This window comes from Lipophrys pholis, assembly GCF_963383615.2.
Source record: "Lipophrys pholis genome assembly, chromosome: 2".
In the NCBI taxonomy this organism is placed as follows: domain Eukaryota; kingdom Metazoa; phylum Chordata; class Actinopteri; order Blenniiformes; family Blenniidae; genus Lipophrys; species Lipophrys pholis.
The window spans coordinates 1,011,496-1,037,266 of NC_137636.1; the positions used below are offsets into that span (position 1 = coordinate 1,011,496).

At 41.8% G+C, this 25,771-nt stretch overlaps 2 protein-coding genes across 2 annotated transcripts in view; one reads left to right on the forward strand and one right to left on the reverse strand.

Annotated features, from left to right (window-relative positions):
• Positions 1-5,764: 5,764 nt before the first annotated feature.
• Positions 5,765-7,407, forward strand: cdkn1ca (cyclin dependent kinase inhibitor 1Ca). The gene is made up of 2 exons (XM_080493460.1): positions 5,765-6,441; positions 6,966-7,407. The coding sequence occupies exons 1-2, from the start codon at positions 6,015-6,017 to the stop codon at positions 7,064-7,066; spliced, it is 528 nt and encodes a 175-aa protein (XP_080349586.1). The 5' UTR covers positions 5,765-6,014; the 3' UTR covers positions 7,067-7,407.
• A 7,108-nt stretch (positions 7,408-14,515) lies between these two features.
• Positions 14,516-25,771, reverse strand: part of kcnq1.1 (potassium voltage-gated channel, KQT-like subfamily, member 1.1) — a gene marked incomplete at both ends in the record, with an annotated part of 60,911 nt that continues 49,655 nt past the window's right edge. The window contains 6 exons of the mRNA XM_080458039.1: positions 14,516-14,782; positions 15,522-15,583; positions 15,674-15,720; positions 16,900-16,994; positions 19,425-19,500; positions 25,507-25,636. Coding sequence (XP_080314165.1) covers positions 14,516-14,782; positions 15,522-15,583; positions 15,674-15,720; positions 16,900-16,994; positions 19,425-19,500; positions 25,507-25,636 — 677 coding nt within the window. The remainder of the gene's footprint in view (positions 14,783-15,521; positions 15,584-15,673; positions 15,721-16,899; positions 16,995-19,424; positions 19,501-25,506; positions 25,637-25,771) is intronic.

Consider the following 25,771-nt stretch of genomic DNA (forward strand, 5'->3'; position numbering starts at 1 on the left):
ACATGAAGCCATTAAAAGGCTCATTTTATGTCTATAAACTCCAGCTTTCATTTACAGTAGTTTGTAGTTTGTTTTTTAGTTGCTGATGAACCAAAAGTATTCATTATAAAGAAGTTCTGTGGTTATAAAATAATATTGGAGCGTCTCTGAGCGGAGCGGAGCGCCCCCTGCTGCCTCACACTGCCTTGCTCAGCGGCTGCAGCTCCTCAGCCGGCGGTCAGAAGGTGAAACAAGACCTGAACGTGACGTCAGTTAGAATAATGTCACCATGAAAAGTGTGAAAAATAAACTACAATGGAAAACTGCTTCTAATTATGGCCGACGTAGCTGACTGACAGGAGGAGCTCTGCAGTGCTCTTTAGAGCCGCGGCTTCGCTAACGCGAATTAAATAATCCCGTTCCCTCGTATTATTAACTTCAGGGAACGACTTATTATATTGTTCCCATGCGTATTTTTTATTTTTTTATTTAGAACCACTCTGGGACTCCATGTTCGCTGGAGTTTTCAGAAAGCCGGTACAGCCTGGCTTCTGCCTTTTAGGCAGTGATAACTCCAGAGATAACTCCAGAGATAACTCCAGAGATAACTCTAGAGATACCCCCAGAGATACCCCCAGAGATACCTCCAGAGATAACTCCAGAGATACCTCCAGAGATAACTCCAGAGATAACTCTAGAGATACCCCCAGAGATACCCCCAGAGATACCTCCAGAGATAACTCCAGAGATACCTCCAGAGATAACGCCAGAGATACCTCCAGAGATAACTCCAGAGATAACTCCAGAGATAACTCTAGAGATACCCCCAGAGATACCTCCAGAGATAACTCCAGAGATACCTCCAGAGATAACGCCAGAGATACCTCCAGAGATAACTCCAGAGATAACTCCAGAGACACCTCCAGAGATAACTCTAGAGATAACTCCAGAGATAACTCCAGAGACACCTCCAGAGATAACTCCAGAGATAACTCCAGAGATAACTCCAGAGACACCTCCAGAGATAACTCCAGAGATAACTCCAGAGATAACTCCGCCCCCAGCTGATGACGCGTCGGGTCCCAGTCTGGCTCCTCTCTGGCCCAGGAACGATGTGGGGCCGGCGTAGCACCAGTTAGCCCCTGTCTGGCCGGGGCTTTGGCAGTGGAGAGACAAAGAACTGGTGCTAAGTCTGGCCCTGGACCAGAACTAGAACCTGGTTCTTTCCGGTGGAAAAGCCCTCTGAGAAAACCCAAACCCAAGCGGGTCACCAGCATGTAAGCAACGCGGTCCACAGCCCCACTCAACCTGAAGCCAGGCTCACTAGTGCTCACTCCTCCCCTGTGTGTCCCTGCATCTCACATACCAATTTTAACCAGTTTAAATCTCTGCAGAGGTATTTAACATTTAATCTCAGCATAATGGAAACTGTGCATATTTTGCTCATATGTGCAAATGTCTGCAGTTTGCACACGAATCATTTGCATATTGTGTCACAACAAATATGATTATGGGTGTAAATGTCATTATCTTCAGAATTTCTGAACATTGTCTAATTGTTGAACCCATTACATGCAAAATAATTCCTCACAATATATCAGATGAATGCATATGCATAGATTGATGAATATCTCTGAACATAACGGGGACGTGTACAAAACAGACAAATTACCTGCCAGGTGACAGTAATCAACTGGGAAAAAGAATCAAACATATGGAACCTGTACGGTGTGTAACGATGCAAATACAATAAGTATACAGGGTATGTTTAGCTTTTTTCTCCAAATGTCCTCATTGCTTTGATTTTTGTGTCTTATTGTTCTTAGTTTTGTTCAATCATTTGCACAATAAAGAGCAACAGAAAAACAGACAAAATGAGGCTTTGTAGACAAAAAATATCCCCGGGGTGGGCAATCATGGCAAGAAAGCCCAACGTGACAACCATGGCTCAAATGATGACAAAACAGTCTTTTCCTTTCAGTGGCTGGCACCAACTGACTGACACCAAACTTGGTTTTAAAACAGGATTTCTGTGGGTTTTTTCCTCAAAGCTCCACAGTTGTGAAAATTGCACTGACTGTTTAGAAAAGTGCTGAGATTGTTTCCAATGCGAGCCAGTGCAATAGAGAAGACAAAATAATGATGATGAGTCTACAACCAGCACAACAAAGAGCCTCAGCATTGATCGACATTTTCCAGTAGATTTCACACGAGTTCTTGTGCTCAATCATGTGCATTATAGTTATTGTGCCCAAGTTGTGTTTACTTTCTCTCCTCACATCACTGCATCACAGAGGATACAGCACAAGTGCTTTATCACGGGAGACTGCCTGTGGTGCAGGTGATCGCCTCTATGAAAGAGATTAGTGCACGAGAAAATAGAGGACAACAGCAAAAACAACAGCAAATGTTTGTCTCCAGAATGTCATGACTCCCAGTCCACATCATCCTGGGACTTGGTGGGTATTTTTCTTTTCTTGGTTTCTTTTCCTTTTTTTCCTTTTTTTCTTGGACTTGGTAGTTTTATACCTGAGAGTCACCGTAATAACGATCTAACTAGGTCGTCTGTCCATACAAATATCTGTGTACTCCCATTGTTAATGTTTATAATGTATGTTTGTGGTTTCATGAGAAAAAACAAACAACAGCGCCCTCTAGTGGTCTGGCATGCTAACATAACGTTGTTTCGTAAAGGGGGCCAAAGACAAGCACTTCTTCTAAAGGTAAAAAAAACACGGTAATTGCGTTATACATACTATGAGGCTTATTGTTCTCTCTACGCATCTATGTGGTTTCATTACAAAAACACACAACAGCACCCTCTAGTGGCCCAACATCAGAACTATACCGCTTTCAGCATTTCTGTGTAAATTTTCAGAATCAAAATCATAAAAATGATGCGTTTGACGTAAGACGTTGCTGTGCAAGCAGGGCCTGAAGTCAGCTGGGATTGGTTGGATAAGTTGGATGAAGCAGAAGTAAAAGTGGATTGATAAAAGAAGATGGTAAAAGATTTGATTGGGTGGATGAATGGATTTAATGATGAGGAGATTGCTTCTTCACCCTCGTGAATATTTGTTGAATTACAACTTTATAACTGTATAAATAGTTTACGACAACTTTTAGGTTGATTAAAAGGGACAAACTTGCCTCTTGTTGCATGTTCTTATATAAACCATGTAACTCCTGTGTTTCTGCCAATTCACAGCAGCAGTAATTCTACCGACATTCCTCTTCGCAAAATGTTTAGAAAATCAAATGGAAATAATCATATAAAAAACCTGGTCATCAAATTCAAATTTGTCATTCTGAGGCAAATGCAAAAATCAGAAGCTTCTCTGCAACTCTAACCTGTGGGGAATTCTCTGCTTTCAGAGGCTTTAAAAGAAAAGCTATTAAATTAATTACATCTCATCTTCAGCCCAACTTAAAGTAAATGCCACGTCTTGATTTGAACTGCTTTCATCCTATCAAGAAGTATGAACTCACAGTGATTATACTTGAAGTGTGTACCGACAAACCTAACACCCAGGAGAAATCACATTGTTGACTTCATGGGTATCAAATGAATTTTAGTTTGTGGACCTCATGCTGTGCAGATGGATCTCGTGGGGGCTAAAGCAATGAAGGGAAGAGCACAATGAGTTATAAATAAAGACCGTTTTTTACATTTTTCCTTTGCTTTACTGCAAAAAGTGATGACTGTTAAAGATTAACGTTCATTTCAACATGTTTTTTGTCTGTTGAAAGTCAGATAACTGATGTTGTTTTTAAAGATGCCTTAATCTAATAAACCACGTCCTCCTTTGTGATTATTTCCATTCAACTAAAAAAATACAACAATACAGTAGATTGTATGGACATACATAACAGCACATTTTTTAGGGGGGGGGGGGGGGGGGGGGGGGCATTTCCCTGTATTTTGCACAGGAAGGTTTCATTAAAATATGATTTATAATTAGTAATATAAATAGTAATAGACATTTCCATCCCTTGTTCTTTGTACCACAAGACATAAATACATTAAGATTGAAGTTGTAATGTTAATGTTGGACGGTTTCCTGGTCTGGACCCTGAACCGAGACGTGTTTGACAGTCCTGCTCCAGGTTAATGGAGGAAGGAGCCTGATGCTTGGCAGTTTGCATGTTTTCTGCAGCCCTCGGCGTGAACGTGTTGACTAATCCACCCTCACAGTTTGGCTCTGGTGCTGCTCGATTCTTTGATGTTACACTCTTTGAAGAAAAGCGACAGTCTGCATTAGTGTAAGTGACAAATCAATACTGACGGGGTTGTGGGTGAAGCTGAATGTGGGATCATGTGTGCATGTCACAAACGATCAGTGTTACAAGTGCAAAGCATCCTGGGATTGAATCAGATGACAGTCTTGATGACTATAAACTCAGACATCAAACTGATTACTTCATTCTAGGTTTGTGTTAAAGCGACCATATGATGTATATTATTTTAATGCTCTAATTGTAATCTTACACTATGAACATTCACCATTTACAAGGGATTTTGGAATTTTATCATTTCAAACAGTTTAACCCTTTTGATGTTTTATTCTATGTTTTCTTTTTACCAGATGTCTTCTAACTGTAACTTCATGCGTCACTTTGAGGCTCGGTTTTCACAACCTTTTCTTAGGACTCATAAAAACTCCTGCACACCGAGTAGATCAACAACATTAACAATGGAGGAATCAGATTACTGCTTGTGCTGCTCAGTCTTGTCAGTTCAACTTTGCTTCTTGCACCAAATGTACATTTAATACACAATCACCAGGATCACAAGAGAACAAGTCACATTTCTTATATATGCCAGAAACTGACTGGACCTACACGTTGACCAAAGACAGTTTAATGCATTGAATGTTTATGTTGAACCAGAGCTGCTTCCAGACACCCGGGACCCTTTTCTAGTTAAGCTGCTATAAGTTTATAAACTGCACTTTCCTTTCTCGCTCTCCACTTCACTATTACATGTCATAATATATTCTCCCTCTCTTCTCCTCCCTCTCCCTCCTTTCTCTCTCCCCCTCTCTCTCTCTTTCTCTGCTCTCTCTCTCCCCCTCTGTCTCTCTCTCTCTCCCCCTCTGTCTCTCTCTCTCTGTCCTCTCTTCTCTCTCTCTCCTTTCTCTCTCTCCCCTCTCTCTCTCTCCCCCTCTGTCTCTATCTCTCTGTCCTCTCTTCTCTCTCTCTCTCTCTCTCTCTCTCTCTTTCTCTGTCCTCTCTCTCTCTCTCTCTCCTATCCCTCTCTCTCTCTGGTCTCTCTGTCCTGTCTCTCTCCTACCCCCCCCCCCCCCCTCTCTCTCTCTCTCTCTTTCTCTGTCCTCTCTCTCTCTCTCTCTCTCTCTCCTATCCCTCTCTCTCTCTGGTCTCTCTGTCCTGTCTCTCTCCTATCCCCCCCCCCCCCCTCTCTCTCTCTCTCTCATGACAATGTTTGTTGTATTGTCCTTGTTCTGCAGAGAGTGTGTTGAGAGGTGAGGTGAGTCTGGTTCTACAGGTTCCTTCCTTTAAAAGGAGAGTGTTACCTCTCCACCCTCACCTTTGCTTGCTCATGTGGAAGAGTTTGGATTTTCTCTGTAAATGTGCAACAGCCCAAACTAGTGATCTGGTAATCCGCAACATTTCTGCCTTTTCTCTTGTCATTATGAAACTTTTCTGAAACAACTGCAGTGACAGTTCCATTGTTATCTTTGTAGACCAAGCATCGGATTCCCAGAAAAAGTAAAAATGTATAAAATAAAATGTATAATGACAGATTGGTCCAGCTTTGTCCTAGGAGCCACAGGTTTTACACCACCGGTTTCGGATAGACAGTTGGAATTCTTAGCAGCTCTCAATAGTCTTTATTACACAATGAATTTCACCCACCACCTCCCCTCACAGCTGCAGCCAATGAGAAGCCCCCTCCTCATTGTGCGCTAACAAAGCACCTTGCGCCCTGCAGCCTTTACATAGAGCGCTGATGTCCAGAGGAGAACAGTGGGCGACAGGACCAGCAGCATCCTCCTCTAAACTCCGAGTGCAGGATGAATCCCTCCAGGTGCGGAGAGTCTGTTTGCAGGAACCTGTTCGGCCCGGTGGACCACGACCAGCTGCGCCGGGACCTGAAGCTGAAGCTGAAGGAGATAACCGAGCAGGACAGCCGGCGCTGGAACTTCAACTTCGAGAGTGAGACACCGCTGCCTGGTAGATTCGAGTGGGAGGAAACACCCGCAGACTGCGCTGCACATTTCTACCGGGAACCGGCAGAGCGCAAACCAGCCGAGAGCGCGTTTTACGCACCGAGTGAGAGCGCGTTTTACGCACCGAGTGAGGGCGCGCAGAGCGCAGGGAGCGACCAGGAGAACCGCTCCATCGTCTCCAACAAACACCCCACTGAAGTGACGCCCGGCAGACGGAAACGGGCGCTCTCCAAGCCGGCAGCAAAGCCCCGGAACAACGCCAAAATCACAGGTAAACCAACTTCTCCCACCCGGGACTGATTTGCTTGATTGACTCTTTATAGATCCATGAACAGATACTGAAGAAGGTCTTTCAGATGTCTTTACTTGAGTATTTTCCCTTTCATTTACAGCATTTGTATTCACAAATTTCCCTATTTACTTTATTGTTATTCAAACTGGATCTTTCGTTGTTCTAAACAGAGATAAAGTAATTTAAAAAAACAGAAAAAGAAAAATCATCTATACTCTTATTGTTGTAGGACAGCAGCGAATTAATGCAAAGGGGATTTCTTTTAAACGGACTGAGCTCATTTAGAGCTCATTTATATGAAACTACAAATGATGAAGAATGTATGATTGAAGTCTTGTTTTGTTCCACTTTCCCAATGATCTGATTGTGCAACTGGCATGTAATGGTGTATCTTTATACCGAGTTCTGAGGTATAGGCGTCCTTCCACTGTAATGTACTGTGTGGCCCGTAAAAGGTTAAAATCTTTGTCTAAACATCTCCTTTTCTGTTTCTTTCTTGGCAGATTTTTTTGTGAAGAGAAGAAGGACAACAGAAACAAAGGTCATCCTGAATCCTCTGCACACCACATCGACTGAGCCGGCTCTTTGCAAGACAATAAGATGACTGTGCATCTGATAAATAGACTTTTTATACACATGTTAACACTTTGCTGGACAGGAAAGAACCAAAGAATTGTTTTTATCTCATTTTATTTTATTTTGTGCTCGAGATATAGTTTTGGAGTTTGGTATTTATATTATTTATCAACATTTTTATTTAAATACCTTTTTTTCATCTCTGATATTCTGTAAATGTTGGCCTGTAAAAACCACGTGTGGCTATCTGTATTTTCTAAATGTTTTTGACCACGTTGCTGATGTTTTGATTGATATTGCACTATTATGTCCTTGTCATTGACAGAATTTATGGAGCTTCCAGAATAAAGAGTGACACAACTTTGACTTACGATCTTGTGATTAGCTTCCTGTTTATGAAAACTTTCCAGATATAAAGAATATTTAAAAAAAAAAAGATATTATAAGATATAGGAACATATTCAACCTCTTTACCTTTATCTCGGTAAAAATATACTTATTTTATTGATACATAATGCCCTTTTAAGGCTTCTTTGTCCTTTCTGGTTGTGTGAGGGTCACATTCATGTGTGTCTACGTGATTATAATACTCATTAGAGTGGATAAAGTAACTTCACTGCAATGACACAAATAATAATTTCACAGTTTTCAAAATTTAAATAAAAGTTATCTTGAAACTGGTGTGAATAAATGTTAAAGTCTCTCTAAGTTTGAATCGTCCTCATAGAGATTAAAACCAGAAAGGAGTCAGTCTGAAGCACGTGAGGAGAAATGACAGATAATTGTCTTCAGATATTGGGAGGGAAAGTAAATACTCAAGCAAGTTATACAAACTTCTGAGAATCGACTTCAGAGCCCGAACACGGAGGAAATACTGTAATACTTATAACCTCTGTATAGATTTAATTGCTAATGCAATAAGTTGTTTACTATCTTGTATTTGTCTTCATGCAACAATGAGACATTTAAAAAAAAAAGCAGAGTTTTTGTCAACGTGTGCTTTTATCAGGAACGTCCCAGCTCTATGCTGTACTACTGGGGAGTTGTGAAGAAGCAGAACCCTCTTTTGTTGCAGCCACAGACGGCTCTGTTTATAATTAGTGTCTCTCTGAAGTCACAGAAAAATCAATTCAACTTTCAGGTTTGGCAATTCCAGGGAAGAAAATTGTTTTACAGTAATTACTTTCTCTGGGTTGTATTATGACATATATCATAATCGCTCTCATAATCATAAGCAGTGTGCTGCCAGGCTTAAAATGACAGCCAGTAATAGGAGCTGTAATTGCTAAAGGAGCCCATTACATAGGCCCGAATCTGCACATCAAGCGTAATCATGACCACGGGGCTCAGAGGAATTTCAAGAGGCCATCTGGCCGGAGCAGGACAATGGCCACAAAAGCAGAGTGTGCCATTCTTTCACCTGCAAATCAGCCTGAGAGCTTCTCCACCCCCTCCAAGGTCTTTTCTCTTTTCACTTGGTCTCTTTTCATAGTCAAAGCAGCTTTTATCCCCGACCTGTGCCCAGCCCTGCCCATGTTGATCTTCCCTTTGCCTTGTGTGTTGCTGTAGGATCATGGTCATGAACACACACACAAGAAAGAAAGAAAAAAAGAGCAAGTCGTCGTGTTTTCAAGTGGCTCAAGGACAACCAATGTGAAATGTGCCATTTCTGAATTTGCAGCAGATTATCTTACACTGTTAGTGTGGATTGATTACTGAATTACGAGTCATACAATCAATAATCAAAAGGCATCTACCAGGTCTCACAGATTCTCAATTTTCTCTCCCAATTGAATCCCGATGTGTGCTACAAGCTGCTCGGTGCTTTATCAGTAAATGAAGCTGTCACTATAACAACACATTTATGATTGGAGGGTTGCTGCCGTACAAACGAACCTTCATGTCAACACGAATGATCACAAAGAACACCCGACTGTACAACTTTGAAGGGGCTGAATAAGAAACGTGTCGAAGAGGCAGACCTTCAGGGGACAACTTCTAATATTCTAATGTAAATAAAAGAAACCTTGAATAATAAGTCACATGAGAGAAAACAACAGTCATAATACTGTAACAGCTTTGTGAAGTGCAGCGAGTGTAGAAGTCAAAATGACTATTTTATTAAAATGAGTCACTCCAATGTTGCCTCTCATTCTTGATAAAAGCTGCATATTTTTGTCTAAATGCTGAACATGATCTCATTTGCCTTAAGAGATGATAATGCAACTATTATTTTTAATCTGGAACGGTCACTATATAGCAGGAGTATTAAACATAAGGCCAAAACTAGAGGCTCCAATCCGGCCGCCAACCACCAAGCAAACTGACAGTTTCAAACAAAAGATGATAATTAAGAGACACAACACAATGTTAAGAGGAGAGCTGAGATATTGGTGACGCCACCATGAAAGCCAAATGTAACAGCTATAAGTGAAGTGAAGACATGTTTGGTAGTGATTGCTGAGGGTAGGTTTACACTAGGTTCACTAGGTTCACTAGGTTCACTAGGTTCCCGGTGTAGGTACCAGATCTGTCCGGGGCGGGGCTTGAACCCGCGCGCGGTGATGTCGTTTCACATTATGATTGGCTATGATGGCGTTTCGCATTTTTACTGGCTATAAGTTTCTCCCGTCACAGTATGAAGCTAACATTAGCTTTCACAGTTAGCTTCGTAGCTCCGTGAAAAGCTAACAAGGCTGTGTGAGGTGAAGAGGACGCTACGAGGGGTTTTATGTCTCTGAATGTCCTGAAGCAGCAGTGATCTGTCTGGTTTAACTTCAGGAGAGTTTAGAGGCAGAACGTGTCTGCTGGAGCTTCGTCTGATTTTATGAAATGTCCTTTCTTTACCCACTTAATTCTGTAAAGACATGTGATGGGTGACGGAGACATTCAGTCTGTCCCTCATGTCTCCAGCAGTTGAAACAATAAACTGAGTGTTTTCCAAGACTGAAGATAAATATTATGGCGACATGAATGAGAAGGAATGTTCAGATATACTGTAGAGATAAGTGACTGTTTTCATTATATTTCCAAATACTTACACAATATTATAATATTGGACATAGGTAGAATTCTTAGAAAAAAGTTTATCTATCTATCTATCTATCTATCTATCTATCTATCTATCTATCTATCTATCTATCTATCTATCTATCCCATAATGTAGTTTGTTAATATGGCGTTGCCGTAGATAATATTGTGTGACGTCTTTGACAGGCGCAGGCACGAACTCCGCCCCGGACCGATCTGGTAGCCTGAGCGCATGCGCAAGCCCCGCCCCGGACAGATCTGGTAGCCCGGACAGATCTGGTACCTACACCGGCAGCCCCGTTTGCCCGGAACTCGTGCACCAGGGGAATTGGTGGAATTCTGAGGAAGGCGTGGCACGTCTCTCACGTTCTGTCAAGACTTTCTACGGATGAAATGTGGACATTGGACCATTGTGAAGCAGGTTTATAGGGTTATAGGGTCGTTGTCTCCTGAGACTTCAGCCGGGTGCAGACATACTGTACCTCCTGACTTCTTTTTTAGTAGCAGAGCTTGTAGAAGCTGTTCTGTCCTTCATCCCCTCCGGCCCGGCTTCCTCCCAGACCGTGGCGCCGTGGCAGACCGGAGGACAACGCAACGCGTCGGGTCCACGAACGCGTCACAGGCCGGGACAAGCCGCGGTTGAACGTGATGAAACGGCTACCAGACACCGTCACTACGCCGCGACGAAGCGCGGCGAGACGGGAGAAAACGTGATAAAACCGTGATAGAACGCGCACGAAACGTCACTTCCTGTAATCCTCCCGTCCCACTACGGACCGCCTCCAAGTTGTAATACGGCCAATTACGTGCTGGCACGTTTCGTGACGTACTAACTTTCTCATCCGTGCTGTGGCCGCTGTGGCTAATGTTTTGACAGTTCAAAAGTCTGGCACGGTGCCCACGGCAATCACCTGTTGCCTTGTCTCATGTCCATCCTGTCCCCTGTGTTGTCTCACATCCATCCCGTTCCCCTGCGTTGTCTCATGTCCATCCCGTCCCCTGCGTTGTGTCACATCCATCCCGTCCCCCTGCATTGTCTCATGTACATCCCGTCCCCTGCGTTGTCTCACGTCCATCCCGTCCCCTGCGTTGTCTCATGTCCATCCCGTCCCCCTGCGTTGTCTCATGTCCATCCCGTCCCCCTGTGTTGTCTCATGTCTATCCCGTCACCCTGCGTTGTCTCATGTCCATCCCGTCCCCCTGCGTTGTCTCATGTCCAACCCGTTTTGTCCACGGTGGCCTGAAACGGGGCTGCCGTGAACATAGTGTAAACGCACCATTAGTTTTGTGAACATTCAGATATTCTTCCTCTCTCTGTACCACAACAAAGAAAAACAGACCACACCCGTTTTCAGTATTTTAACTTGAAGACATTGATTTACCCTTGTCTTATTCACTGTTAGTTTTTAATACTGTTCTTACCATTCTAGTGTCTTGTACCGTCATTCTTTGTGCTTATCTTATCGTGTTTTATTGATTTATTCTGCTCTGACATTTCCCATGTCACATGCTAATTCCTGACAGATTGATGACGGAATGCATGTATGTAAATGTACACACTGGAAAACTACGAATGAATTGCCCCTTGCAGGATAAATGAAGGTGTCTGAATCTGAATACATTGGAGTTTCAGCTTTGTTTTACCAGTCCGGCTCACTGAAGATGAAATTAGGCTGCATGTGGCCCCTGAATTAAAATGAACTGAGTTTCTTCCTACAGTCTAAAAACATTTGAGGTTGTTTAGTGACTCTAAAAACGTCTGTCCCTCTTTTTGCGCCGTGATCGTCCACCACTGAGTGAACATGTTACTAAACAGCAGTCTTTGATTCCTTTTTAATTCCATGAGTTTGTTTTGAACAAATAACCACTTGAGCGATTTCAGTTTGTTTAAATGTAAATCACAATATCCGACATAAGCAGACGTTCAGCAAACGATAATATTAATCTTACATCTCCTTTAATTGTGTGAACTCTTCTTCTACAATGTTTGACTGTAGTTATATTGCACTAATTATCCTTAAACCCTACCAACGCCCCCCCCCCCCCCCCCCACACACACACACACACACAGGCCAACGACCCTCAGCACACTTTAGGAGGGTGCGAGCCATTGTTGCAACACCGGAGGCAGATGGTCACTTGGGGCTTTTCTCCACGGGGCCACTCGTGTGAAGGTATGCCCGGACACCCCATGGACGGCCAGTGGGGAGAAAGGTCACCATCTGCTGCCCAAAGGTCGCCCGTGTAAAGAGCGCGGTGTCAGCCGTGCTTCTGGCTGTTTCCATAAGTCAGTGAGGGTGTGACGCAGCCACTCCCCCCTCCCAGTGTGGGAGGAAGCTCAGCTGTCAGTGGGAGGGAGGCGCTATTGTCCTCCATGTGCAGCAATGCTTTGTCCTGACTGATCACTTGAGAACAACTGAATTCAATTTCTTAAGAGTTTTCTGCAAACCATAGCACAAGTTAAAAAAAATAAGAGACTACCTACAAGACATCAAACTCAACAGTAACGTTTCATTGTTGAATGAGAACAGCATTTTCTCCACATGTGAGATAAATAAAGGGATATCGTATCTTATCTTATCTTATTTGACTAAAATTGATCATTTGAAATTCACATATTAACACTTTTATTGAGGGAATTACATTTGATTTGTGAAAACTGAATCACAGCAAAGCAGTAACTGGTAATGTCTTCAGTAATACATGAAATTACTTAAAAAAACAGGAAATCATAAGACTCCATCTGCATGAATACTTTTGTCTTTACAAAATGTTTTCCATACAGATGAAACCCTATTGAGAAATGTCTATTCACACAAAACCACTAAACACTGTAGTATTTAAACGAGGCCTGCAGAAATACACAAAAAAACACCAAAATAGAGAAGAAGAGTTGAAGCATACTTTAAATGTTAATGTAAGCACAATGGAAATTATTGCCATGCGAGTGAGAAAAAGTTGTTTGTGTAAATTGAAGGCGAAATAGAAATTCTACTTTGGGCCACAGTGGATTATAAAACCAGGAAATCATAAATAGGAAAGAAAATATGTCGCTTCTGTCGCACAGACATAACGCTAACAATGGGTTCGTTTTTCCTTCTAGAATTTGCTCATTTCTTTTCTCGTTTGTCCGTTGTTCTGCATATCAAACTATATATTATTTCTGTTGTACACTGAAAATGAATACATTTAGAAAAGACACACCAGAAAAGAAAAAATCAGTCTTGTTGTTGGTTGTCATGGTTACTGCATCACTATGGCGTGAGCATTTTAGCGTCTTCACCAGTAAAGACCAGAGATGCTGAGCGGGCAGTTATAAACCCCCCAAAATTAGTCACTCTCTAAAAATGCTGCATGTGTGTGGACAGAAAGCCTGTCTGACAATGAACCTATGAATATACAAAAGACAAAGAGACATAAAACTCCCAAGGTTTTAAAAATAATGCCAGTAAAATATTATTGAAATGACACACAAACATGATGCTTAACTAACAATCAAAGTCTAATAGGTTGTCTGTCTTCTATATGCCATATAGTGTATATAAGCTGCCATGCTGTTTAAAGTGGTTAATGAAGATACACCCACTAACTGGAGTCCATTAAACTACAGTTCAGTTAAAGATGTCTTCCCCTCTACCATTAGATTTAGGCTTTATTTGGCGACGTGCAATAAAATGACTGAGTAGACGCGTGATGAATATCACAAATATAAACTACTTCAATTGGGCTTTGATGGCGTCTACAACATAATAATCTCTAAAGGCTTCCTTCTGTTTGCAGGGTCAAAAAATATATGAAATATATTCTCATACATTTGTGTGAGCACTAATTTATTTATGATTTAGATTTTTTTTTCTGTACATATAGCTTAAGGCCTCTATTGGTTATGTGCAATAACATGATTACATCAAGTATTCACCAGATAAATACCACAATGAGAGCAGGTAAAGAAACTTTGTGTTCAATGAAAAATAATGAATACTGTGCTAACATGCTAATCCTTCAAGCATAAAAAAACAAAGAAATGGTACACATTCATCTTGATCTCTAGGTCAAACCAATACATCGTAACTTTTTAACATACATTTTTGGAGATATATATATATATATATATATATATTGTATATGAGTTCGAAGGCATCAATGTGTCTACATTCAACACACCCAGACATAAATACAATTAAACTGTAAGCTGAGTAAAATAAATCTATTTAACTTTATTTTTATGGATAGATAGATAGATAGATAGATAGATAGATAGATAGATAGATAGATAGATAGATAGATAGACAGATAGATAGATAGATAGATAGATAGATAGATAGATAGATAGATAGATAGATAGATAGATAGATAGATAGATAGATAGATAGATAGATAGATAGATAGATAGATAGATAGATAGATAGATAGATAGATAGACAGATAGATAGATAGATAGATCGTATTAGCAGTTGTCTTCCTGACGTTCGGGGACGCTGACGGGGTTGTTGAGGCCGAGGGTGGTGCCGGCCGTGTTGGAGGAGGAGGACGAGGGCGATGAAGACAGCTGGTCGTAGCTTGGCAGACTGTCCTGGCTGAGGAGGACGTTGCCGGTCCGGCCAAGCTGCCGTCTCAGTCTGCCTCCACCTTCGGCCTCGGCAGCCTCCCTGTGGTCCAGAAGAAAAGCCAGCGACTCGGCGATGCGGTTCAGAGTCTGCTCCATGTGCGCTATCTGCTAAATCACACCACCGGGAATAAGAACCGGATTCACACTGATGATGCGCTCAGTCCTTTATAGGAAATTAATTACGCTTATTTGCGAAGCAAGAGAGAAGGCTTCTCTTCAATTATGGCAACACTCAATAGAATTAGCTGCTGTTTGGCAAAAGTGTTGTGAAGTTTATCTTTTACCTGCGTCACAACGAGAGATACTCGTTTCCTGGCTTCACACTGATGATCACAAGCTATGTAAAAAGCTATGTTGCTCCATCACGATCATTAAGTTTGTTTTTGATTATCATACACGAGCATGTGAATCCTTTGGGGGGAAAAACACTGCGGGTAGTTGTGATTCAATATTTCTGCTTTTCTTTCTTTTGATTAAGCTTTAGAAGGAATGAAGGGAAATGTTTCTCTTTGTACTGCAGGACTGGCACAAGCTCTACATTTTTTACACCAGAATCAACAATAGCAGGGCCACATGTGTACATACCACCCTTTTATATTCGATCGCAGCGAACAAAGACAGTTATGCATTTGTTGCATTACCCCCAAAAAAACTATTCCCAAAAGCAATTTATTCCAGAAAGTTGACTGTGAATATCCTCCTGAGATGAGGCTTATCAGCTGTACTCTCATAAATATGAACAACAAGGCAGATGTGAACATGCAGAAATTCTCTGTTGTAAACAAAGAAATGATTTGAAGCACTACAAAGCAAAGCAGAGTGATTCTAGTGGTACAAACCCCACCTTGTCCTCCATCCTGAGGAGTCGGGATCCAATAGAGTTGTTTCCTCTGTCTTTGGCCCGGTCTAAAGACAACGAGGATAATTAGGTCTGTGGTTTGTTAAATCCTGAGTTACTGTAACATATTCAGACAAAGCAAGGCAGCGACTCGTTACCTGAACCGGTCTGGAACATCGTTATCTTTCCTAATGACTGGTCCAATCTGAGAGAAACATGGTGGATCTCTGGTCAGACAAATCTTTACACACACAACCTGATTTACTAAGATCCTCGTGCTAAATTACACACTCAAGCAAATGGATTTCACTTTCTATGCAAACAGGAGGAGTCCAGTGAGGATTTTGCATGTTTGAGCGTAATGAGAACGATCATCTGGAAAAGGTATCATGTGTTTGTTTGTGTGGGTTATACCATGGACTGACGTGCTTCTGGAGGAAGTTATCAAATATATCCAAATATTCTAAACAGTTGATCTGAAATTGGCAGAAAAAAATACAGAAGTTGATCTCTCACAGTTTCAAAGTTTTTAAAATGAAAGAATTTTGTTTAATTTTGGGTGAGTGTTTACACGACGACGCTGGTCGGAGCCAATGAAAATGCAACTTTTTCAAAACGGCTCCCAAGGTTGAATTTCTCAAAGAAGCTCCAATTACGTTTCCATGGAAACGGGAGACAACCCAACTTTTTGAAAACACACAGACTCCATCTCTCTGGATATGACGGGAAAATGCACCTTCACTGAAACGCAGCCACTGGGCATGGCACCACGGCCGTGGTCAACAGTCCTTCTGCACATGCTCAGTGGGGGGACAATAGAGTGTCCACCCACTGAGCACGTGCAGAAGGACTGTTGTATGTGTGTTGTGTGTGTGTCTCATAGTGGAGGGAGAGACAATAGAGTGTCATGACTCCCAGTCCAGATTCTCCTGGTCGTTTTATAGTTCAGAGTCACAGTCCAACTTTGTCATTTGTCCGTATGAATGTCCGTGTACTCGCCATTGTTAATGTTTATAGTGTGTTGTTCACCCTGTGTGTGTGGTTTCATTCCAAAAAAAGACAAAACAAAGAACAACAGCCAACAACATCGATTTCACCGTTTCTGCCATTTGTGTGTCAACAGACATAATTCTCAAAATGTTGCCATGTAAATTCAAAACCTTCCTGCTTAAGGTTGACCCGAGTGACTTTTCAAATTCTATAAAAATAGTAATCACAAACAATAGAGACATATCGAGATGTTATGTTTGACATTGCACATAAATCTATGAGCATAAACTCCTCCCAGTATTTTACATAAGATGGAACACCCACCTGATATTTCTTATTCATGCAGGCAAACATGGACATTGTGTGTTATCGTGCCCTGGAGGCGGATACTTACCTCCTCTGAAGCTCCTTGATTCGCACCATGAGGTTGAGGTGACCCTGGGAGTATTGTTCAATCACATCTCGCACATCATAGGGCTTACGGGCTTGCTGCAGTAAAAAATAAAAAATAAATAAATGTTATTAAATCAATTCTTTTTTCTTTCTTTTTTAAAACAAAAACTGTTGTGCTCATTATTTATGAGCGGTGGTGTGAGAAACTATTTACTCAGTAAAGAATCAGTTCCATTTCAGCTGACTGCTTCAAAACAACACCAATGACCCAGTAGCTTTCACTAAATCAAAAGTTAATAAACACATTTATTTTACTTTTAATTGTGTTGCACAGCAGACAATCATTCAAAGGGCTGTTTGTCTTGGAGTTCAGTGAAAATATGACACTTAAATGGACCTTAACATGCAGAAAGGAAGCTCAAACCACGGTGAAATCCAAATACAATTTCAGATGAAATGAAGTGGTTTAAATTCCAACATTTACTAAAATGGCTTAACCACTTAAAAATAGTAATACAGGTAGAACTGTTAAAACAGACAATGTACAACTGCTGAATTGTCTAAAACTGGTAGAATAGCTACAAGAGCTAAAAGGGCTAAATCATCTAACACGTCTGTAATGGCGATAAAACAGCTTAAACAGAAATCTGACTGTAAAAGGAATTTGAGCACAATCAGGAATATTTGGTGACGACTGTAATCAGGGATACTTTGGCCCCGTTTACACCACAAAGTGAAAACGCATCGTATTTGCGTTTACGTTTTAGGAAAGTGTTGTGTCTTCACAGCAACGCTTTGAAAACTATGACATTTTCACATAAGGCCACTAGAGGGTGCTGTTGTATTTTTATATGTCATAAAATGACACCTACATGCACACAGAGAACACAAGGGGATAAATCTTAACAATGGCGAGTACAAGGACATTTGTGTGGGAATTGGATCGCTGTTCCAGGTGACTGATTGAAAAACTGTCGACTATAAAACTTGGTAGTTTTATAGTCGACAGTTTTTCAATCAATCAAAACTGTCGACTACAAAACTACCAAGTCCCAGAGTCATGACACTCTAAAGGGCCGCCATTATTATTGTTGTCCGTTTACCCATGCAAGTGCAGAAGAAGTGGTTACCACTGCCGTGGTGCACATGCACAGTAGCAACGTTTCAGAAAGTTATGCTTTCTCCCGTTTCCACTTTGCAGCATTTTTAAAAACTTCCACCCTAGTTTAGTTGAGTTTCTCAGTCAGGGACAATGTACAAAATACATGAATCTTAAAGAAAACATGCTTTCTACCAAATTTACAATACACATTACAAGTATAGCCTACAGTAGTATTAAGTAACACCGTTAATACTTGGGAGCCATTTCCCCCCAAAAATGTGCATATTCAGTGGAAACACCCGATACGCATTAAAACTCTTCAGTTGTCTCTTGAACACGCTGTTGCCTTGAATGTAGCTCATAAATAAATAGAATAAATACATGAAGAACCACAGTTCTGGTAAACAGTAGCAGCGGAAGCAAGAAAAACTCTTCAGTCAGGGGGAATGATTTGTTCTTCCTTTTGTCAAAAACAAAAATGAGAATAGCAAAAGTACATTATTATCAAAATAGACATTTTTAAAAGAGAACGTATCATCCTCATCCTCTCATCACAGCCTCGGCAAGAAACTATAAAACGTGCATTATGAAAGCACTGGTGCCGCAGGATAATGGAGCAATTCCAGAGGGAGACCAACAATCAGACGTTAATAATACATTTTTATCTTGTTTCTGAGAAATCTTCTTCTTCTTTTTTTTTTTTACATAACAGCCAGGTCTAAAGAGCTTCCATACAACTGCTGAGGGAGAAGAGACTCGTGGAGCACAAATCAGAGCAGAGCTGAATGTGTTGCTGCAGTTGAAGACAGAACAAAGTGACAAAGCCGCTTCATTCACCCAAAATTGACCCAGAATTTAAAAGTGAAGTGATTTAAGCTGCAGTTTGTGTTTTCCCAAACACATCATCTTTCGCTTCCACCCACCTTTAGTGGCATATCTAACAAAATTTAAAGCTATGCCCAAAAAAAATAAAAATAAAAAGCACCCTGGGATTAGTACTTAATGTCTACCTTGAAGTTCTTTTCCATGTCCACGGGGCTGAATCTTTGATGACTTTAATGAAAGAGTTTCTTGCTGATCGTAGCCATAAAAATGTTGCATATGTGAGTCTGACAACGCTGTCTATAGGGAAACAGAGAGAGACTGCTAAAACCTCACATCTCCACTGAAGATATCGAAGCTGGCGAGCGTCTAAAAGTTCATCCTCTGCTGTTGGTTTTCCTCATTACGGGGTAAACCTTGTATAAGTTGTACAGTATTTATTTATCAAGTTAGCTCCTTGAGACTTTACCGTTGAAAGGCTGCGACAATCACCACCATCAGGCGTACAGACAGCTCAGTTTCAAGTGGCTTATCTTCAAATGCTTGTTATTTAACCAATACATTTCAAGAAGACTGTGGGGGAAACAAAGTCAAACGATTACCTGAAAACTTCTCTTGGCGACAAAATAGCGCATTTTCTGGATCACTCGAATGGCTTTTCGGTGCGCCTCGGTCAGTCTGGGAACGAGAGCAGCACATGTACACTCCAGTGTCAAAGGTTTCATGTTCCATCATCTAATATCATCATACTGCATGCTGCTTACAGAGCTAAATCAGAGCTTTCTATCTGTTTACGTAATCCCAGCCAATCTACACTTATTAAAAGTGTAAAACTTTTACCAAAGACCTCTACAAGAAAGTTTATAGTCAAGGGAGGTCTTTTCACCTGGAAGTTTCCTGAGAGGAATACATGCCTATATTTGGTTAAAGATGAACTGAGTTGACTGAGTATTAAAAAAACAAAAATTTATAAAAATGACCTACAGAGTTCTTACTTTGCAAGATCTTGTCACTTTTGATCAAACAAATGTGTGAAAACGACATAGAAACAGCACGACTTTCTTCTGAAAACACACAGACATAGAAGTGACCCATCCAAATGGAGGCTGGTTGCTTTGTGCGACTTCCTGTTAAGAATATCACAACAGCACAGGTACTTCAAAAACATACTTCACTTGACCTTGATGCTGAAACTCGTTATCAGCGCAGTGATGAAGTAGAGGACTGGAGTCTCATGAATACCGCCTCATGACTTCTTTTATAATCTGATGTGAGATAAGCGGGACCAAAACATCCCAATGCCCCGATGTGACCCCGCTCAAACTACATCACTCTTTCTAGTTCACAAAAAGAATATTTCTAATTTGCTATGACCCCAGCAATGAAACATTTACATGACACATAGTTAAAGTATAAGCTCATTACACACATGACAAAAGAGAAAAACGTACAATAAATCCAAAATGCATTACACCGTAGGTAAACTAGCCCTTGAGATGGCGGTGAGACCTGCAGGCGGTTCACCTGCCAACGCAATGTGTTAACAGGGGAACTGCCTTTATAAATAGTTCGCATGAGGTTTGGAGCAACAATTCTGTACGGATTCTGTTGAGAAATTTTCAGTATAGACAGAAAATATGTGTAAGTCACGCTCCAGAAACATTGGTGGTTACAAGGTTTTTCACAGTTCTTATATCGGTATAGTGCAGGGTGTCAGACACAAGGCGAGTGGAGCGAATCCGGCCAGCAAGAGGCTCCAGTCAGCCCCGCCGAACCTCCGAGAAAACTGTGAAACTTCCAAAGAGAACATTGATTTTTTAAAATCGATTTCATAAGAATAACACAACACTGAGACCGGATCTGAGATATCAGTGATGCCATGACAGACTAGCATTAGCCACAAAGCTATGAGTTTATAAAAACGTGCAGATTGCAAAAGCTGTATGAGAAATTCTTTGAACATTTCACTGTATTTTGCATCAGAATGTTTCATTAAAATTGGCTTTATGTTGGTGACTCACAATCGTAATCATCACACATACTCTGCGCCACAACATGAGAAAAGCTTAAAGTTTGTATTTAAATGTTATGATGGTACTTTATCACTGGTCCTGCCCACTCAAGATGAGAATAGGCTGTATGTGGCCCCTGAACTACAATGTGTTTGAGTCCTTTTCGTAAAGTGGTTAGCATTCCCGACATAATATTCCAGGTTGGATTATAGGTTTGTGGGCTTTAAGGTGTGTAGTTTCCCTGTTCGTTCTGTGCACAGGTTTGTCCAGAGACCCGTCTCCTCCCTCTCTGTGTTTATCCTGGGACAGACTGGAAACATGTCCAGGATGCACTCTGCTTTCTGCTTCATGTCATCTTGCAGCATCTCTAATTAAGATAAAGCAGGGAGAGAACACTTATATGGAAGGACAGGCAGTTATATTTGCCTTTAAAGCATCTCTTCCAGTAAATAATATATGTGAAACATATGTCAGATATAAGTCGAGTTCCTATCATAATTAATTCTCATCCCAATTGGCTGGTGCCATTGGCCTCTAGGCTGAAGCGGGATTATCCATGCCAGAAGGTGAGATACTGTCAGAGCGAGTATTGTTTGGGTCTATGCACTTCTTAGAAAATCATTAGTACAAAGTGCAGAGTGACTGTCAGACATTAAGCCTCCATTATTACCTCCATTATTACGCCACGAGAGTTATTAAATAGCTATTACTTATCCGGCTTCATTACACTTGAAACGCAGTGAATAAGTAGAGGAGGTGGGAGAGCTGTAAGCTCTTTGTCAAGTTCAGCCTGCTGATTTACTGCAGAACAAGGTCTGTGCGAGTCTCATAATGGACTCTTGACAGGCAAGGCAATGGGCTGATTTTCAAACGCAGCTTTCATAACATTTTGTCAAATTAGCGCTATGAAACGCCAATAATGTGCTCTGTGAGCTGTTGTAGAAATCCGTTTTCCACCATAAAGGGATTAACGCCGTAGTGATATAACACGGAACCAGACAGTCAGGCAAATTTATTTCGACTGTAATGAGAGATTTTGACTTCTACTGAAGCTGAAGCCTGAGAGAAAAAGGACGAGTTTCCTGTTTACTGTAATCAATCAGATTGTAACTTTGAGGTTCATCTTGTGGGAGAAACTGCTTGACATCGTGGTAACAGAGCCCATTAACCGTGCACAGATGAGAGAAACAGTCTGTGAGCGTAGAAGGAAAATGAAGACATAAAGTGAACATGCTTCAACTTAATGCCAGAACGTTCACCTGCTGCTTCTAAAAAGTGTGAAAGTTACTGAGTTACAGTTCCTACTGATGTCTTGAACAAAAAAAAAGTAACATGTGTGCCAGTTTTAAATGTCCCTCTCTTATTGGAATGATTAAATAATGTGCAGACCTGCAGTGTGGCTGTCACACGTTAACCCAGCTGTCGGTGGAGTGAGGATCAGTCCGATCGCTCAATAACTTCAACTGAAGTTACGTAGATCCCGTTTCCACGACGACGTGTCAAGTGAAAACAAGTTACTTTTAATTTTCTTTTGAGAAAAGTTTTGAAAGTTTTGAAATTGATGTTTGTTTTCACAGAAAGGTTAAAAATGAAGTGGTTAGCATGTTGATCCACTAGTGGGCGCTGTAGGTTGTATTTTAATTAAACCAGACACACGTGCACAGAACATCACGCTGGAAACATGAACAATGGGAGAACAATGACGTTCCTCTGGACAGACGACCAAGTTAGATTGTTATTCCCAGGAGAATATGGTCATTCTGGACGCCACCATTGTTGCTATTGTCCATCGTCTGCATGTGCAGAAGTATTTACTACGGTCACGGTGTTCATGCACAATAGCAGCATTTCCACCGTCTACGAGCGTTACTGTTGTGATCAGCGCTTTAAGTGTCCGTACCAAGACTTTGTTATAGCGTACGGTCCGTACCAGGACTTTGTTGTAGCGTACGGTCCGTACCAGGACTTTGTTGTAGCGTACGGTCCGTACCAGGACTTTGTTATAGCGTACGGTCCGTACCAGGACTTTGTTGTAGCGTACGGTCCGTACCAAGACTTTGTTATAGCGTACGGTCCGTACCAGGACTTTGTTGTAGCGTACGGTCCGTACCAGGACTTTGTTGTAGCGTACGGTCCGTACCAGGACTTTGTTATAGCGTACGGCCCGTACCAAGACTTTGTTGTAGCGTACGGTCCGTACCAGGACTTTGTTATAGCGTACGGTCCGTACCAGGACTTTGTTGTAGCGTACGGTCCGTACCAGGACTTTGTTATAGCGTACGGTCCGTACCAGGACTTTGTTGTAGCGTACGGCCCGTACCAAGACTTTGTTATAGCGTACGGTCCGTACCAGGACTTTGTTATAGCGTACGGCCCGTACCAAGACTTTGTTATAGCGTACGGTCCGTACCAGGACTTTGTTGTAGCGTACGGTCCGTACCAGGACTTTGTTATAGCGTACGGTCCGTACCGAGACTTTGTTGTAGCGTACGGCCCGTACCAAGACTTTGTTGTAGCGTACGGCCCGTACCAAGACTTTGTTGTAGCGTACGGCCCGTACCAGGACTTTGATAATGGAGCAATTCCAGAGGGAGACCAACAATCAGATGTTCATAATATATTTTTTACTTTAATTTCCAGACAACAAGACGCTACTTTTTTCACACTTTGAACCCGGCAGCTTAAACAATGAGGCAAATGTATGGATTTCCACTGGTAAACCAGATACATGCCGACAATACATGGGTGATGCATTCAGGTGCATCACGTAACTCTGCACTCCGGGGCTGGCCAACCCTCCTCAGAGGAAAACCGCCTCACAATCACAATCAACAAATACTTCATGACCAGAGATAAAACCCTCAGTCATTCACTTGCCCTCTCTCTTTCCATCGCTGGCTGTGATGGACTGACGACCTGACCCTGGTTGGATAAAGAGGTGCAGGGAATGGATGGATACTGAGAAACAGCCTCGCATTGCATACAATCATGACGCTGATTCCATTGGAACTGGGAAGGACTATTTCTTTAAGGCCGTCTCATCGACTCTCAGCATACGATACAAGTTGAGATATTTTCCTTGTGTAACAGCCGGCAGTATAACTACTGAATAGGTCTGCCATCCTGTCTGCTACTTTATCTTTATCTCCTTTCTCCTGGTCGTATAGCTTCTGTATTCATGAGGGATTCACAGGGAAGTTGTACATGTATGTAGCAGGCGTGCTGCAGATGGCAGCTGCTTCTTATCATCATATCACTACTGCGTCAGACGAGTTGGAGCATCTTTTGTAGTATTTTTTCTTATAAAGACGTCAAAATGTAATGAATTCAAGCTCAGAACCCTCGGGAGGTGTCTTAGGGATTTCTGAGTGTTTAATATAAATGCACTAAATGTTAAAGTTCATTAGCTGTGGTTATTTATGTACAAACACAATTCTTTCACCGAGACTCGACTCTGTGTTTTCACAATTTGCGGAGCAATGAGGCTGTTTCATATCCATTAGTGTTTTACTCCCCTGAGCTGCTCTTCCCTTTCTTTGCAGGGTCAGAGCGCTGCCTTCGAGAGCCCACGCTGTGTTTTTCATCACACTATTATCTCAGTAATAAGCGGTAAACTTTAACTCTTACAGTAATTACTGAAACAGTAGTGGCCAGATGGAAGTGGCGCTGCCGTTGCCTGTTTTCAATGGAGACCTCCATCAGTACCAAAGTAAGACTTTTTGTTTCCTCTTCGGAGAAAAATGCAGTAACTTGAAGCAGCTACCTTTTTTCTTAAGCTAATGCTCCATATTAGATTTGAGTAAACAAAAGAATCCAAAGTGTGAAACATGAGAAACGTGACATGAGAAAAGAGTTCCGTACCTCACACCTCGCCGCTGCTTTTACCTCGAAACGTTTGCACTTTGAAGGCAGTGTCTGCTGTGTTAGTGGAAGTCTTAGATTCCTGTTTGATGCACCAAACACACAGAACTACATAGTTAGAATCAATTCAGCCGCAGAGATTTGACTTTTTTTTCAACTATTCCTGAATGGATCACTTAACTTAACTTTTTCTTCTACTCACAGGAGCAAAGATGGCCAATTGAAATTGCAATTGACCTTAGTGATAAAAGACATAGCTGGTAAGAAGAGGCGCGTTTATCTATGGTATTTAACTCTATATGCTCTTGTTATGGAGAACTCAAGTGGTGGAATCTCATTAATGGCTCCATTTAGCGGGGGGGGGGGGGGGGGGGGGGGGGGGGGGGTTGCTCTGTCAGAACAGCTGGTTACATATTTTGGAGTCAGCAGAGCTCAGAGTGGTCTTTGCCAACAATGCTTCTGCATGCAATTCCCACTCTGCATCATTACCCCACCGTTTAGGAAGGAAGTCCCACGGGTCAGAACTGTCGCTCCATTTGTTTCACTTACTGTGCACTTACATTTCACTGCAGTTACTCAACACTCATTTCCTCATATCAGTCTCAGTCTCTGGCTGTGCAAGTGCCTCAGTGAGCAGGAGTGATTTGCCTAATAGAGAATCATTACACAGTAGAGACATGAGCCCTCGGAGGGTTGACATATTACAAAGGTTAATTACAAGCAGTAAAAACTACATGCAAACCTTTTTCCCTTGCATCCTTATTAAAGACATACTCAGAAGTAGAACCAGCGTCGGCGCAGCGGGACTCACTGTGATACTGAGGTGGCGGGAGCCAGCTCACTGTCTCGCTCCGACTCCAGCTCCAGGTCGTCTGCGAAGCTGCAGTTCCTCAGGAGGGGGCTCGGGGAGCGGGCCTCCAACGGGCCGGGGTTTGGTTTCACTGCACGTTCACACACAGAGACAAACATTACGTGATCAACATGTGCGTACGCTGACACTGCTGGTTCGTGCTACATAATAAAACTTTAGTTTGACTTTATCTCTTCTGACTTTGTCAGAATAAAATGGAAAATAA